Below are 18,163 nucleotides of genomic sequence, written 5' to 3'. Positions count from 1 at the left end.
GAAAGTCACAGATCAGCCAGCCAAAAGAGGACTTGTTTTTCCATCTTTAGATGCCCCAGGAGTTTTAAAACAAACAACAGAAGAGGCCGTGAAGGGCCCTGACTACCCAGTGGGGGATAGAGAGCAAAGGTCCAGGACAGGTAGGGAAGGAGGGGACAGGATGGTCCAGGGGTTTAAGTCACTGCTGTGTCATTCACATACTGTGTGATCCCTTCAGCAAATTTCCCCGCCTCTATGTGTGTCACTTCCCTACCTGTAAAAGGGGAATAACACCCCTTCCGTACTCATAGGGGTATTGGGAAATGGCACATTGAAGAGTGTGATGCACAAGGACCTTGTGAAATTAAGGTTGGGAGTCTGGTAAACAAGAATATCACAAATACTGTTATGGACAGGGCTGACTGCCTGGCATTTTCAACCCCCAGGATGAGTCCCATGTGCCCAATGCACAAGCACATCAGCAGCACACATGAACACTCTTATATTACAGTGACATGCTTGCATGAATGCATCAAACCTGCATCTCTGGGACAAAGCTATTAAAATATCCTTAAACACAGCAGAAAAACAGGGGTTTGAGTGAGATGCAAAGAGCTCAAGCATCATGGGGGAGTTGGGCAGGGTAGAAGGGCAATGAGGCTTGCCTTAGGTCTGTGCCTAAAAGTGGTAGAAGGAAAGGATTTTTTCTGAAACATCGTTGGTCAGGGTGGGGAGCAGTGACTAGCAATCCTCTTAGCTAAAGCGAGTCTGAATCTTAACCACAGACTCTACCTTAGAGCCTCTGCTGACTGAGCAGATTACAGATGAATCTGTTTATGTGTAGATTTTAACGTGCTTCGAATCATCATCTGAAAACCACAAGAGATGCTTAAATCACAGTGCAGCATCTGCCTCCCAGGGGGTTAAAAAAGGACTTCTGGGGGAATCCTAAACTACCAAAAAAATGGAGGCCACAGAAAGCACTTTACAGTTAATTGGTCTGACATCTACAACGTGCCAAGTATACAGCTCTCTGTGCAAGCCCCTGCGCACCTCCTGCCCAGCCACTCTGGCTATGCGCCCCATCAGCCCTGGCAGTTCGGCAGTCACCTACATTAAGATGACACATAAGCTGCACACGGATGGGGAAGCAGGGCCTGGCAGGTTTGAAAACTAAAGTCTTAGGTTGAACAAGCTGTTTTGTTCCTTGCTTTGGACATTTTCATATTGAACATATTTAATGCTTTTCAACATTTCAAATGACAATGCAAGGAATCAGATAACAGAAGCACTTATAGAACAGGACACACATTCAATAAACAGATCCACCCTGAACTGATCTCAAATTAGGGCACCTCAGATGTGATCTGTATCTGGGTTGATTGCACCATTTTTAGCCTCATGTATGCATTGAAAACATCTGTACACCTAAGGGTTTAGACTGATCCAAGTATAATGTCAGCATGTACCTTATAATACATAGAAAAAATGTAATAATTGAAATGAAGACAATGATTGAGGGCTGATGCTTGAATCTTGAACATTGGGGGTTGGCAGTACTGCAGCCTACCTAAGAATAAGATAAAAAAAGGCACCTGGCTAGAGTGTGCTAGTACCATGAGATGGGGCTCGTGCAACTGTGAAGTCCTCTCTCCGGGATTCCTGGCTGGCATAAAACCACATAGGGAATAAGGGTATCAAAACAAATGAAGGCTGTTGGGTACATTCTCTGAAGCTTCATCGGCCCAGACCCACGCCAGGCGGAAACCGGCTGCCATGCCCATGGTTATGCTCTTCCGCTGAGATCCGCTCTGTTGGAATCTGCAAAACTGGGAATTTGCACAAATTTCAGGTTAAGGTAGATGAAAGGTAACACCTGGCAGCTGTTCCCAGAGCATAAAAGGAGTCACACAAGACATGTTAACTCAGAACAAGATGTTCAAGGTGAGGAGGGTGAAGGTCAGCTTACCTATATGTGGTGGGGATGTCAGAAGTCCTGAGCATCCATCCTGATGCTCCCTCTCGACCTCAGCTGCTGGGTTTTGGCTGTTTTGAAAATCGCAGGTTTCGCTGACATATCTCAATAGGGTTTGAAACTCATATCTTAGGCTCTTTGTTTGAAAACTCTTAATGGACCCATTTAGGTTGGGGATGTCTATGTTGAAGACTTGGTCTCCATTGCTTCCTTAAGATCCTGTGTTACTGAAAACTGTGTAGCCTAAAAAAGGTAGCCCTGTATTTGAGGACCAAGAGGCTGGAGAAGCTACATTTGAATGAACACTTTTGTAGGCAACTGTCCAAGTGCCTGCTATCCTGTCATGTTCCAAAGAAACAAGGATCAGAAATACCAGCTTCTGTTCTTTGTTTTTTGTTTTTTGTTTTGTTTTGTTTTGTTTTGTTCCCCCTACCACTATTTTAGCATTGATAGAAATGGACTTTTTCCACAGTTTGAGGTAGAGTCAAAATTTATAACACAAGTGAAGAAGTAGTAGGTGGTATATTATTTAATTAAACTTTGCATATTCCTCTCCACTGGGGGTTTGAAGATATACCATTGTAGATCCCCCTTGTAGGATGCAGGAAAAACACAGTTCTGTTGTCCTCAGAAGGCAATTTAAAGGCAACTGTACTAAGTAGATAATGGGAGTATCTACATATGCGATTAGTGCTATATGTGTTTCCTCCGCAGTAATGTACTGCGCAGTGAACCCACCCTGAGCAGGCATCTATACAAGTGGCCATTTGGAAGCAGATTTGTGGTTTATGGCAGTAGCTTGCTCCCGACCTCCTCTGGCCCTGTGTTGCCCCCCTGCAGCAGTCAGGGGGGCTGGAGGCTCCAGCTATAGCTGCCTGTGGGTGGGGTCCTCTTTAAAAGCCATCCCGTGTCCTGCTCCCTGGCCACCTGCTTTTCTGGCCCAAAGCAGGCTGCAGTGCACTGGAACAGCTCTCTGCAAATCTGTCAGGAGTGAAGGGCACTGGCAGGGCTGATGGGGCTGGGGGTTGTAGGTCAGGAGCAAAGGGCATCAGCAGGGCTGGGGGGGGCAGAGGGCTACAGGTCAGGAGTGAGGGGCACTGGAAGGGCTGGGGGAGGTAGGGGGCTACGGGTCAAGACAAAGGGACAGAGCTCGGTCTGAGAAGGTGCCAGAGCCTGTGCCCACCATGGAATGGCTACACCACCCTCAGACCACAGGAGTGATGACCTGTGCCCCGGGAACCAGTTCACCATCCTGCTCGCCATGCTTCACTGCCACAGCAACCACCACCTGGCCCAGATCACTCTTAGCTCTGCTTGCCCCCCTGTGCTGTGTGGCCATGTGGCCAGGCTCACCACAGCATCTGAGCCCCCTGCCACCATGCTGCTGCTATGCAGACCCCAGCAGGGATGCTGATGACACTCTCATGGACACTGCCACTGGTACTGTCTGTGAGCTCTTGGGGCTCCTGCCCCACTGCCTGTAGGCCTGCCTGGCCAGTGGCTGCACGTCATCCACAGCACCTGGGACAATGAGCACTGGGTGGACTCATTCTGGGTGACTGAGGCCACCTTCCAGGAGCTATTCGACCAGGTCCACCTGCACCTGGAGGCAGAGCAAGGGCTGGGGGCAGGGGCAGGAGGCATGAAGGTGACTACCAGGGCCAGAACGGTGTCAGCACCTGGCAGTCCTCCTCTGTGTCCTCCACTACCACCCCTGGGCCCCCACTATCCTTCCAAGGAGGGTGAGATCCCTCTCCTTGAGGGCCAGGAGCCTGTCCTGGAATGCCTGGTCCACTTGGTCCCTCTCCACCTCGCGTATGACCCTCTCTCACTCACACACGATGTCCTCTGTGCACCAGACCTGTGAATCCACCAGCCACTCCTCCACCAGAATGACCAGCTGGTCCAGCAGCCAGGTCCAGTTCTGGGTCTGCTGCTGCCAGAGTCGGCATATGGAGGGCCCCATCTGAGACTGCGTGCAGCTGCTGGACCTGCAGAGCCAGGAGAAAGAGACTGTTTGTGAGAGCTTGCAATGTTTCTGAGATAACATGCACTGTACCAGGGGGCTGTGCACTGCCTGGCCTCAGATTGGGGGTCGTGTGCAACAGGTGCACAGGGAACATGGTAAATCGGCCAGGCAAGCCCTGACAAAGGTGGCAGTGGCAGGCTGAGTCCCCTGTCCTTGCTTGCTCCTCAGGGACAGAGGCGCTGCTGGGTGCTTGCCGCAGGTAATCTGCCTTCCCTGCCCCCTTCTCAGGCCGGGACAGGCCTGTCTCCTGGCAGCACCTATTACAGCTGTTCCAGATCCACTCTCCCCCTTCTCCTCCTGCAGACCAAGCTGTTTCCTCCACAGCCACCAGGCCCATGGCAGCTGGCCTCAGGGGGCGAGGATCTCCCAGCCAACTGGGACATGGAGCTGGTGATGCCCCAGCCCTCCCCCCAGGAGGCCTCTCTGGAGATGTGCCCCAGGGCCGCCCTGCACCCTAAGTGTGCCCCTGGTGAGAGTGTTCTGGGTGCACCACGAGGTGTTTGTGCTAACCGAGGGGTGCCCTGTTGTGTCTTATTGTGTTTTCCTCTTGTACTGTTCCTTTAAGACCAAATTCCTCATGTTCAGCACTGCAGGGTTCACTTTGCTTGCGGCAGTTTTGCAGCACTGGGGACTCCCTGTTCTCTGCCATGAGGAGCCAGAGGCATTCTTGGTTCCTCTCCCTCCACAGGACTGGACGGGGTCAAGTCAGAGGCAGAGCAAGTATAAGTTCTGCATACATCTACTGAGGGCAATTGTTAAGATCCAGCCTGGGTATGATTCCAGAGAGTTATAATAATAAATAACTAGTTCAACACAGGAGTGTCCAGAGTGTTTTTGCTGAACTCACAACTTATCACCCAACCAACTACACCCTGCTGCTACTGATTGCCATGGTGCCCCAGGCACACCTGAAGACCTGGTGTGGGACTCTGGGCTTTGACAGTGCAGCAGGCAAGTCCATGCTTCCCGGCAATGTTTGCCACCACCTGGAGGGGTACCTGTGCCTATGCTACATGTCCCTGCCCCTGCAGGTGAGGGTGACATTGCCACTGGCATTGATACATTTTTCCACATGTAAGAGGCCCATGCCTGCCTAGCTGAGGGGGCACAGGCTGCTCAATAAAGTTTTGCACTACCTCCCACCTCCCTGCATGCTGTGGAGTAGCAATGGAGTAGCAAATTAACCACACAGTGTATTAATTTATTCTACAGTAAGTGTCAGCACATGTAAGTGGGGACACTTTGCTGTGCAGTCAGTTGGTCTATTGCAAGATAGGGGCTCACGTAGATGTTCCCTGTGTTTGTGCATGAGCATGTGCATGTGCAGACATGCATGCGGACCTATATATGTGTGTGAGTTGTGCATACATTCGCATACTGTATATGATACAGGATAATGGAGGCAAAAGTGGTACACTATCAAAAGTGTTTGCTACAAAACAAATCAGTTCTAGGCATGCACACAAGAAATAGTTACACTGCTTTAAAAGTAAGAAGGGTGAGGCTAACCATGGTGCAACAGTATCGACTGTTGCTGTTTTTTTTCTGTCTCTACCTAACCTGCAGTAAGGGATCCTACAGACCTGCACACCCGTTGGCCCACATTTACCTGTGAAGTATCCAAGATAACACTTTTTCCCAGGCTAATTGCAGCTAATTCAAGTTACTTGTCATTTAAGCTGTGTGTGAGAATTATTGTCCTGCACCTGTTTTGGTATGAATCAAAATCTAGGACAGTCAGATCCCATTTAAACCATACATCTGTTTTTACCCTCTGTGTAATTAAGCTACAGTAATTTACTTCCTTTTTTATTCAGGGGTAACTGACTGTGTTTTGATGTCACTTTCTGTGGTTTTTGTTGTGGCTAGACAAAACAGTTATACCTGAATGTGCTCCCAAGTGGTGAATCCCCCATCCTTCCCACCCCCCCCCACACACATTCATTTTAAAATAGTACAAGTCTATCCATGCCCTCCGTTACTACTGCAGTTGCATTGGCTCTTCCTTTTTCTGCTGTGTTTTAATATGCAGCTTGCTTTGCAATTTTAAAAGGAAACAATTCTGGGAGCCAAAATATTCAGGGGCCCACTAATGAATGCAACACTTGTAGAGCTGCTATGTATTTGCACCTTGACTCCCATTTTAGAAAATCCTTTGAACAAGGAGCTGTACTGGGCTAAATAGTAACTGCTTTCAAGGACACAGGAAATGCAGAACCTGGATATCGAACTTGAAATTACTTCCTGGTATTGTAGATAGCAGTGCTTAGCATTTTAGCATGAAAAAAATGTCATCGTTGTTAGGGGCTGGAAGGGACCTTACAGATCATCTGGTCCAGCCCCCCTGCACTTGGGAGGAAAGACTGCTGGGATCAATCTGCCTAAACTACCACTATTCAGCCTCAAGGTGAGCCCATAATGCTTATTATTGATCTTTCTCATGTTTCAGTCAGTCGGGGTCAGTGAAGGAAACCAGACCAAAGAAGGTGTGTACCAGGAACACTATCATATCTTGCTGTAAGAGAGGAGGTACATCTTCAAGATCATTATTTATTTATTTATTTGATAGTTTTAACTTCTGTGGGATGAGACTTTAAGGATGAACACTTGCCATTTGCTGGGGTCTCTACAGGGAAGTGAGAAAGCAGTGCTTGTTCCACTGCATCTCCCCTTTCCCCTTCCTACCTTCTAAGTGCACAAACTTCCCACCCCAGAGCTCTGCTGCCCAGGGGGTGGTTCTGGCATCAAACCAGCTCCCACTCCCACCCCCCAGGTCGTCACCTTCCCACCCCTAAGGGTGCAACCTTGTGCAAACAGCCTACAGAGCACATGCCAGCTATCCAGGTCACAGAGCATGGATGGGTCTAGGAGTGGGATCTAGGAGGAGCTGGGGTAAAAATTAGGTAGGAGCCAGATCAGGTCCCCATGAAATGGGGCTTCCTTCTTGGGGCAGGCACAGGAAGGTCTGCCCAAAGTGCCTTCCCTCACTGCTCCCACATCTCAGCCACTCCTGGAAGCATGACCAGCACCACACCTCAGTCCCAAATCCCAATTTACTGGAACATGAAACCTTATTTAATTTACTTAGTCTTTATTTTTTTTACTTCTTTTTTATTTGCTCCTTTAGTGGCTGACTTCCTTCATTTCATCACCCTTTCCCCACCCCATTTCCTTTTCACTTCCTATTTCATTAACCACCCTCATCCTATTAACTCTCCACCTCCCAGCTTCATGTTCCTGCTCCTCTAATCCAGCTCTTACACACCCGCACCTAGAGCAGGGATAGAAACCTGTCCTGGCCCACCAGCTCACTAGTGACAGCTCACTGCTGCAGCTCCTAGTCAAGCCCCTGCTCACCAGCCCTTTAGTGGCAAGTCACAGCTGTGCAGGTTGGGGACAATTAGAGAAGACGTAACTGCTCCATATTCAAGCAAGCACTAACACAGATCAACATCTGAGCAGCTCAAAGTTCAACATCAGGTCCAGCCCCCGTGCACTTGGGCAGGAAAGACAGCTGGGATCAATGTGCCTAAGCTACCTGTCTTCAGATTAAAGGTGAGCCCATAGTGCTTATTATTGATCTTTTTCTTATGTTTCAGTCAGTCGGGGTCAGTGAAGGAAACCAGAGCTGTAGACCAAAGAAGGTGTGTACCAGGAACACTATCATCTCTTGCTGTAAGAGAGAAGGTACGTCTTCAAGATCACTATGTAACTATTTGTTTTAACTTTTGTGGGATGAGACTTTAAAGGGTGAACACTTGCTATTTGCTGGGGTCTCTACAGGGAGGTGAAGACAAAGCAGTGCTTGTTCCACTGCACCTCCCCTTTCCCCTTCCCGCCTTCTAAGTGGAGAAACTTTCCACCCCGTGAACTCTACTGCTCAGGGGGTGGTTCTGGCATCAAACCAACTCCCACTCCTGCCCCCAGGGTTGCTACCTTTGCACCCCTAAGGGTGCAACCTTGTGCAAACAGCCTACAGAGCACATGCCAGGTATCCAGGTCACAGGGTATGGATGGGTCCAGGAGTGGGGTCTAGGAGGAGTTGGGGTAAAAATTAGGTAGGGGGCAGATCACCCCATTTCCTTTTCACTTCCTATTTAATTATCCACCCCCATCCTGTTAATTCTTCAGCTCCCAGCTTCATGTTCCTGCTCCTCCCCAATCCATCTCTTACACACCTGCACCTAGAGCAGGGATAGAAACCTGCCCTGGCTCACCAGCTCACTAGTGACAGTTCACTGCTGCAGCTCCTAGTCAGGCCCCTGCTCACCAGCCCTTTAGTGGCAAGTCACAGCTGTGCAGGTTGGGGACAATTAGAGAACGTGTGATTGCTCCATACTCATGCTAGCAGTAACACAGATTAGCATTTGAGCAGCTCAAAGTCCAACATGTAATAAAATTGTTACACTGCATGAATAGGGGAAAAAACCTTGTCAGTCCCAACAAGTGACATGCACTGACAACTGTCCTGAAAGTTTCAGGTCATTCCCTTCTCCGACTGAAAGCAGATTTCTCCACTCAAAGTGCTGATACAAGTCCTGCCCTTCTTGAGTCTCCATTTTGCCAGTGTTCATTGAGTACCTAAATGAGCTTGAAACAGTTTTTCTTAACATCTTTCGGGCTATCAAGTGGGGTTTTTCATGGGACTGTCCTGGTTCTAGCACTGTTCAATCTCTTTGTTAATGACTCAAAAGACCAAACTGAGTATATGTATAATAATCATGCTGATGGCATAAATTTGTTGAGGGGAAGCTGACAGGTGTAAAACAGCAGGCAGTGGGATAGATAACTCCTATGGAGGTGAAACCATGGGGTAAGAATGGGGTTAAGAAACAGGGAGGGAGTACTCAGGTGAAATGCAGAGAAGACCAGGACAAACAAATACATTTACTAAGTAAAAGGTCACATACAAGTAGCCAACCAGGCAACAAGAAAAAGTATTAGTGTTTTTATACTAATTCCACAAGTCTGAGATTGAAGTTGAGGGGCTTGAATGCTTAGCAGTAAATAACAATACTGACATAACAGAAATCTCAGAAACATGGTAGAATGAGGAAAATCAATGGGATGTTGTAATATCAGGATATAAGCTAAAAATCAGGATCCCTGATAATCACGGTATAAAACGGGTGCTAAAGGGTGACAGGGCTATTGCCGGGAAACCATATGCATTCTTTGCACCCGTCTTCACTGAGGAAATTGTTAGGGAGATTCTCTCACCAGATACACTCCTCTCCAGGAACAAACAAGTCAGTGGAGCTGATCCAAACTTAGGTTTGAATAGATGTTGCTGTAGAGAAAACTGGTAAAATAAACAGAAGGAAATCATGAGGATCTGATGGCATTCATCCTAGCATCCTGAAGGAGCTCAGATTAGAAATTGCTGAGATCCTAACTGTTGTATGTGACCTATCACTAAAAACAGCTTTTGCACCAGAAGATTGGAGGACTGCCAAAGTGACTCTCATATTTTAAAAAGGCTCTATAGGGGATCCAAGAAACTACAGGCTGGTAAGTCTAACTTCTGCTCCCTGGAAAACTGGTAGAAACAATAGTCATAAAAAGAATTCACAGATTCACAGAAGTTTAGGGCTGGCAGGGACCTCGTGAGATCATCAGGTCTAGCCCCCTTGTTCTTGGCAGGAAAGACTGCTGGGGTCAAATGACCCTAGCAAGGTGTGCATCTAGTCTCCTTTTGAAGATCTCCAGAGTAGGTGCCTGCATCACTGCCTCTGGGAGTCTATTCCAAAGTCTGGTCACATGAACCATGAAGAAGGTTTTCCTTATATCTAGTCTGAAATCTTCTAGGATTTTATGACCATTGCTCCTGGTTTTCCCCTGAGATGCTTTGGTGAATAGTTGTTCACCTAGCTCCTGATACTCTTGCCTGATATATTTGTAAGCTGCCACCAAATCCCCCCAAAGTCTTCTCTTTTTACACTAGGCTGAACCATGGGTGACTGGTGCCCCCCAAGTCTGGGGACGCTGACAGGGGGGCAGGAGGGGGGCCCCCAGCGGCCAACTGCCGAGCCCAGAACCAGCAGCGGCAAAGCCAGAAATGCACTTCCGCTTGCACTTCTAGTTTCACAGCTGGAGCTTCCAGCAGTTGCACGGTCAATCTCAGGGGGTGCACGTTCACCCGTGTGCACCCCCTACATGTTGCCAATGGGCTGAACAGTCTCGTATCTGTCAGCCTTTCTTCATATGGCTTGCTCTTCAGGCCTCTAATCAAATGAGTCGCTCTTCTCTGGACTCTCTCAAGCTTCTCCACATCCTTCTTGGAGTGTGGCACCCAAAACTGGATGCAGTACTCCAGCTGCGGTCTCACCAATGCCAGGTAGAGCAGGAGAATAACGTCCTTAGTTTTGCTTGAGATGCATTGGTTGACGCATGCCAATGTATTATTTGCTGTGCTAACTGTAGCATCACACTGGTGGTTCATATTCGTTTTATGGTCAATTATGACCCCCAGGTCCTTTTCAATGTGGTACCATAGCACCACCGAGCCTGTAATTTGTTGTGGATTTTTCCTCCCTGGATGGAGCACTTTACACTTCTCAGTGTTGAACAGCATCTGGTTCTGGTCCGCCCAGCTAACTAATCTGTCTAGGTCCTCCTGATATGTCAGCCTATCCTGATGCATGGCCGCACTTCCCCACAGATTAGTGTCACTGGCAAACTTTGCCAGTGCGCGTTTCATCCCCACATCCAAATCACTGATGAAGATGTTGAAAAGCACTGGTCCAAGTACCGAACCCTGGGGGACCCCACTGGCTCCCTTCCACCAGGTAGACACAGATCCATCTATTAGTACTCTCTGGGTCCGACCTGCAGGAAGTTTCCCATCCATCTGACCGTTGAATTGTTGAACCCATAGTCCCCTAGTTTTACCTTGAGAGCCTCATGGGACACCAAGTCAAAGGCTTTCCTAAAGCCCAAGTACATGATGTCAGCAAATTGTTCAGTATATGGATGAACATGACTTGCTAGGGAGGAATCAACATGGTTTTGTTGAAGGGAAATCATGCCTCAGTGACCTGCTAAAATTCTGTGTCAGTGAGCAGGTGGACCAGGGTGATCCAGATGACATAGTATATCTGGAGTTACAAAAACCCTTTGACAAGGCCCCCCATCAGAGGTTCTGGTCAGGTTTCAGTACTACAGAAAAGGATCTGGGGCTTGCAGTGGACCACAAGATTAATATGAGTCAACAGGATGATATTGGTGCAAATAACCCTATATCACGATGGGATGTATTAACAGAACTGTGATATGCAAACCACAGAAAGTGATTATTTTACTGACTTCAACACTAGTTTAGCTTCACTTTATGTACTATGTCCAGTGTTGGGCCTTGCACTTTAGGAAAGATGCAGCGTAATTGAAAAAATTTCAGCAGAGAACAAACAAAGTATATGAATCAAATTCTAGAAAATATGATATATAAAGAAAAGTTGAAAGAGCTGGGATAACTTACCCTGGAGAAGGTAAGACTAAAAGAGGAATTAAAAAGAATCTTCAAAAACAGAATATATTATTGTTATAAATAGGATGGTAACAGATTATTTTCAGTATCCAGAGAAATATAAGATCATTACTAGCAATGTTTTTAATTGCAAAAAGGGAAATTTAGGATTAGAAAGAACTTTCTAGGTAGACAGGTGGTTAAGCATTGGAATAGATTTCCTAGAGAGGCTGTTCAATCTTCTTTACTGGAAGTTTTAATGTGCAAACTAGACAAACATGTGGCTGGGATGGTTTAGACAGAGATGTTCCTGCCTCGAATAGGGGGCTGGATTAGATGATCCCCTGCAGTCCTTTCCAGTTCTGTTTTTCTAGGACTATATTAAATACTTAAGACAGGAAGATGTACCAATGGGCATCAAAAGAGGACTGAATTGCTATGCCTACTAATGATCTCAAGCTATTTTTATAATGAACTCCTACAATGGGAAGCCACAGTGGAAGAGGAGCAAGGCGCAGAAGATCAGAACATGCTCTGTTCACCCTCCCTTTCAGCATCCACACTCTGTCTCTGTGAACGACATGGTACTGGGAGACATGGGACCTATAATCTAAACCAGTAAATGTCCTTTCTTATGTGCAGTGGTCATACATTGGATTGAGGTGTTATTAGCTATGTGTCATAATAATGTCTACCTCTCTCAAAACACAGTCAACATAGCTACTTGTGAATTGGGTGGATATAAATAACCTACTGATATCACTACACTACATTTCTTACTACTGGATAAAAAAATGTTCTGACCCCGCATTAGTTATTAATGCTAGACTTTCTGTAATATTTTAGTTGAGTTACCTGATGCAAAATGATGGGAAACCAACGAACTAGAATCAGTGATCTGCTCTCACGTGCCCTTGAGGACCTTTCTGAAGATAACTTTGAGAGGTTTAAAGACAAACTGTTGCATTCTGACTTTAAGGGGAAAGGTAACATTTCCCAAAGTCGGCTGGAGGATGCCACCAGGATAGCTACTAAGAATCTCCTGCTGGGATTCTATGGTGAAGACGCTTCAGTTGATGTGACAATAGAAGTTTTAATTTGGATTAATTGCAGAGATGTTGCGGCCAAGCTCGGAGAAGAGAGAGAAAAAGGTAAGAAACCCCAAGTTACTGTAGCACCTGTGAATCTTTCCCCAGGAATCTACCCCAAGGCTGATGGCTCCAGTATGGAGCTCTAATTCCCATCATGATGCCAGGGGGATGTTAACCCAAAACATCCAGAGTTGGCTAGACTCTCTGGTGTTCTTTGCTCTTCTCGTGCTAATCAGAGGGCATGAGGAGAGAAGAAGTTGGGGAAAGAATACCTACAGCACACTCCAAACTTTTGGATTACATACTGGAGACCATTGGCAGGTGCTGAAAGTTAGAATAAACCAGAGACAGCTCTCACCTGTGCCAATGCTGGGCCAGAGAAGCTAAGATCTGGAAGTGATTCTGTTGGCAGCAGAGACTGCTCCCTGGTATGACTCTGCTCCCAGTCAGCTGAGTGTCTCTGATGACTTTTTGGTGTCACAAGCAGGGAGGGGCTTTCTATTCTGGGCTATATTAGACTTAAATAAATGAATTCAGTGAAATACACACAGCCACATATCTAACCACACTGCAGTGCCAGAGGCACTGATCTGCTTTTTTTTTAGCATCCCATAAGAAGGTAAGACCCAAGTGCCAGTAGGAAACCCATTTTCAGTGTGTTACTGTGCAGTCATTTAGTAATTACATGCACAAGTACTAAATGACTGTGCAGTAACCAGAGTTACTGAGCAGTAGCATCACCAAACAACTTTTAGGCAATGTTAACTGCACAGTAGCTCATTACTGCCACACAGTAGCATCACACCCCGCTTCACGCTGCATGGAGCTACCGTGCAGTAGTAATGAGCTACTGAGTAGTCAGCATCTCATTTAGACATGGCCACAGTGTATTTTTGGTCACATATAGAATATTTTTTATGCAAATGCCCCTCTTTATATAACATGGATTTCCGACTTACCCATCCTAAAAACATAGGCAGGTGACTACATCTTAGATACAATCCTTCTAAGAAAAAGTTTCCCTCTGGGTACACTCACCAAATCTATGCGACTGACAAGCACAGAAAGGATCTCCCTGTATTCCTTCGATGATGAGGCCAGCGCATTGTGTAAAGTGCAGATACGTCATGAACAAAATCATGCAGAGGCAGGCCTCCCTCACAGAACTTCCTCTATCACACTCGCCAGACTGAATCCCACCCAATGCCAGCTGGCAGCAGAGTCCTTTTCAATGTGGAAATGGCTTTCGTGCACCATAAACCTTGTTTCGTAGCAGGATGACAACAACCCTTTTCAAGTGGCAGAGATCCCTTTTCTCTCAGCCCCTTCCCAAGATACACTAAAGTCAGCAGATCAGGCAGTCACCTGGGGTCCTGCAGCTCTGAATCTAGCAGAACAGAGACTTCAATTTGGGTTTCCCACATCCTAGGTGAGTGTCCTGGACATGGCGGGGTTTCTGGTTTGGGAAGGCTCTGTTTCTGGTTTTAACCAAAACCTTTGTCCTGGTTTTGATCAAGCATTGCATCCTTGACCTACGAATTATTTCCCGCCATAACTCCTAGATCCACCCCTTCAGAGAGTTTCAACTTTAGCAAATCAGCAATCTGTAACAAAAGCCTGTGCTGATAATTCCCAATCTGTTCTACCCTTCATTGTTTGCCCCTCTCAAATCTAGCACAGGCCATGCACTCAGTCCCTAGGTGGCTGTACACACAAAGACTATGAATTCTAAAAATGTTCAAATGTGGTTTTCCTTTCAGATCTGGGCCTGAACGAGAAAATATCTGAGATGTCAATAGAAGGTAAGGGGTCCTCTCTTGGGAGGTACCTAGGCACATGGGTCTTGCTTCATAAGGATACTTCTGGAATAATACACACACACACTCCTGCAGATATGGGGATATCATGGATACTGAAATACAGTTACATGCCATCAGTCTGCGCTGTAATGATATAAATGGTGTAAACCATAATAACATGCAAAGTAAAAGGCCTTCCTTGGGGGGTTTTCAACAGCAGCTGACACCAGGCTCTTGGATAGTTCCTTGTCCTGGTTTCCTTCAAAACAAAACCAGACAAACGTACGTGAAGCAGAGAGGAGAGACCATCAGAGAGAGGAAAATGCAGCTGCATTATCTGATGCTGACTTTTGCAGCCCTACCTCCTTCAGTGGGATATCATCTACAGGACGCATGACTACAAAAATAATTGCAAATATGTTTTTTCCTACTCTACACTATGTACCCCTGCAGCCTTGCTATTAACATCATCAATTGACATTCACTTTTCTCATGAAGGTTGAAACAAGTCATTAAACACTTCAGCCTTCTCCATATCATCCATTATTACCTTCCTCTTCCCATTCAGTAGAGGGATTTTCCCTGGTCTCCCTGTTTCTACAGAACTACAGTTTTAAGAAAAACACCTTGCAGGACAAGACATTAATCTTATCTATGACGTGGCAGCAGCAGTACCCGTTTGCTGGGGCAGATTTCAGTGGATGTGCTTTATTGCAGCTTGGTGTGACTGTGCTTCAGTCAGGTTCCTTGGGCAGTCTGCTAGGAGAACTGCTTAGAAGAGTAAGTCCGCTTTGCACCCATCAGTGTGAAAACCAAATGTAATGGAGTAATTTTGGTGATTAGGTCTGAAGGTCTATGCAAAGCTAATTATTATAAACAAAATCATGTGAATGAGAAACCATGAAATGCCATGTAGCCCTTGCTGATTATACAGTCAGTTTTTTGCAGTTTTAAATAGAAAACAGATTCCACCTGAGAGGTGGCTGCATTTCAGTGATGGGTGAAGCCATTTATGTGGTCTTTGCTCACCAGAGTCACTTCAATAAGATCAGTAAAACATGGGAAATTAAATAGCTTGGGTATCTTTTCCAGTGAAAGAGTTGATAGAAATGTAATGTGCTATATGGAAAATATGTCTTCATTTTCATTGGCATGTTAATGCTTCACTGTTTCTAATGCTTCATGTCACCAATTTAGATTACAGAGTGAAATATAAGGAACATATACACAGAGAGTACCAACAAATAAAAGACAGGAATTCTCGTTTGGGTGAAGGTACACTTCTAAACAGCAGATACACAAAACTGATTATTGTCAATCAATATCGTCCTGAAAAGGAAAGAGAACATGAAATAATGGCCATGGGACAGAGGCATGCAGAAATCATGAGTGAACAAGCCAGGTCCTCGATCACCATAAATACCCTCTTTAGGCCGGAGAGAGATGCACAAGCACCACGGCTTGTTGCGCTGGTGGGAGCTGCAGGGATTGGGAAAACAATGACAGCGCTAAAGATCATGTTGGACTGGGCAACTGGAAAGCTCTACAAGAAACAGTTTGACTATGTTTACTACATCAACTGCAGGGAAATGACCCTTCTTACTCAGGAGCGAAGCGTGGCTGACATGATTTTGAAAAGTTATCCAACTAATAAGGCACCAATTGAACACATTCTGGCAAACCCCGAAAAAATCCTATTTGTAATTGATGGTTTTGATGAACTGAGATTTGCCTTTGATCAACCTGAAAGTGATTTGTGCTCTGATCCCAGGAAGAAGCAGTCAGTGGAAATCATACTCAACAGCTTATTTAGGAGAACAGTTCTCCCTGAATGCCACCTGATAATCACTACCAGGCCAACTGCTCTGGGGAAACTGGAGAAGTGCTCAAAGTGTTTTCGTTATGCAGAAATACTTGGATTTTCTGAGAAAGAGAGAAGGGAATATTTCCAGAACTTCTTTGAAAATGAAAAAGAAGCGTCAGACGCCTTTAACTTTGTCAGTAAAAATGAAATTCTCTTTACCATGTGCTTTGTGCCCATTGTGTCTTGGATCATCTGCATGGTTCTGAAACAGCAGATGGACAGGGGTAAAGATCTTGCACAGACTTCAAAGACCATCACAGGTGTGTATCTGTACTATTTTCTCAGTTTAGTGGAGTCTTCTGGCAGCAATTCAAAGCCACAGATGCAAGCTCATTTGAGGAGACTTTGCTCCCTGGCTGCTGATGGGATCTGGGAGCAGAAAATACTCTTTGAGGAAGAAGAAATCAAAAAGTATGGCTTAGATAAGGCAGACTTTCTCCCCCTCTTTTTGAATGAGAACATTTTTCAAAGAGACCTTGACTGTGTGAGTACTTACAGTTTCATTCATTTAAGTTTCCAGGAGTTTTTTGCAGCTTTGTCCTATGCCCTGGAGGGGAATGAGGATACAGTAAAGCATGCAGTAACTCCCAAAAGAGAAGTGAAATCTCTGCTACAAGAATATGGGAAGTCTAAAAATTACTTAATGCTAACAGTGCGATTTTTGTTTGGCTTATTAAATATGGACAGAAGGAAGGACATAGAGAAAAAACTTGGCCATAAAATGTCACCCACTCTTCAGACAGACTTAGTGACATGGTGTAGTTCATCTAGTATATATTCCAGAGAGAGATACGTTAGTTTTGAGATACTTTACTGTTTGTATGAAACCCAAGAAGCACAGTTTGCAAAACATGCATTGGCCAGTTTGACAGACCTAAAGATATATAGACGAGAATGGATACACATGGATCAAATGGTTTTTTCATTCATTGTAAAAAGTCACCAAGAACTGGAGTCACTTGTTTTTGTTCAGTGTGACTTTAACATTGAAGGCCACCAGGATAAAGAATTCCTTTGGCTTGTGAAGTGGTTTTATCAGTAAGTATTATATGATCAGAGATACCTGAATTTTTTTACATAGAACCCAATTTCCCTTTGTTTTGCTAAATAACAAGTGGGTGGCTGACCTATGACACCATAATTCTGTTACTTCATCAAGGTAGTGTTGCAACTGTTGTAGATTTCTTGGATTCACACCAGGAAAAGTTCAGCTTCCATTTCCTTACCATGTACTTTGTATTTCTTCGTTCTCTGTGGCTGCAATGTTTGGTAGAGTCATTGGGGGGGAGGAGGGGGGGGCGCGGGATGTGATAACAAAAGTGCCATTTAGAGAAGCATTGGGTAAAGTGAGTAGGCTTTGCACCAATAGTTTTATGAGAAGGTCAACAGCTGCTTACTTGTCCATTAGGTGATTTTGAAAATTCCTTCATCACAGAGCAATGAAAGTGCAAGGAAACAACCATGGAAGCAGAAAGAAGCATGATTGTGTAGCCCAGTGGTTAGGGTACTCTGCTGGTTAAGAGGAAGCTCTCATTACAGTCAAAGCTCTCAGGGAATCCCATGACAATGGAAAACTGCAGGCTGGGTTACAAAGATTACAAATAGTGGTAGGAGAGAGGGTATTTTTGAATGAGTTAGTTTATAGATTTTCCTTTCAAGTGGTCACCATAACAATAAGAAGCATGTGGCGGGCCAGTAGGGGGCGCTCCTGCGTTGAGCCGCCCACCTCCCTGCTCCCGACCACCTTCCAGGCTCCGAGTGCCTCCCTTAGGGTGCCTCCCGTCCGGCCGACCCCTTCCCTGGAGCACACCCGCTAGCCTGGGGTTCCCGCTGCCACCATCCAAGGCTCTGGACTCACTTCTGGCTCTGCGCACCTTGGAAAACACAGGCCTGATCGTCCAATGGGTGCTAGACCCAGTACAAGCACTTGGGGCACTTCCCCAAGTCAGGGGCTGATTAGG

At 45.9% G+C, this 18,163-nt stretch overlaps 1 protein-coding gene across 1 annotated transcript in view; it reads left to right on the top strand.

Annotated features, from left to right (window-relative positions):
• Positions 1-7,224: 7,224 nt before the first annotated feature.
• The window catches only part of LOC102387876 (NACHT, LRR and PYD domains-containing protein 3-like), a 36,593-nt gene continuing 25,654 nt past the window's right edge, over positions 7,225-18,163 (top strand). The window contains exons 1-4 of the mRNA XM_025215120.1: positions 7,225-7,670; positions 12,295-12,599; positions 14,300-14,341; positions 15,536-17,240. Of these exons, the coding sequence (XP_025070905.1) occupies positions 12,314-12,599; positions 14,300-14,341; positions 15,536-17,240 (2,033 nt within the window). The 5' untranslated portion in view covers positions 7,225-7,670; positions 12,295-12,313. The remainder of the gene's footprint in view (positions 7,671-12,294; positions 12,600-14,299; positions 14,342-15,535; positions 17,241-18,163) is intronic.

Source organism: Alligator sinensis, unplaced genomic scaffold (assembly GCF_000455745.1).
Source record: "Alligator sinensis unplaced genomic scaffold, ASM45574v1 scaffold973_1, whole genome shotgun sequence".
In the NCBI taxonomy this organism is placed as follows: domain Eukaryota; kingdom Metazoa; phylum Chordata; order Crocodylia; family Alligatoridae; genus Alligator; species Alligator sinensis.
The sequence above is the reverse complement of the archived record's forward strand: the minus strand, read 5'-3'. Positions and strand labels throughout refer to the sequence as shown.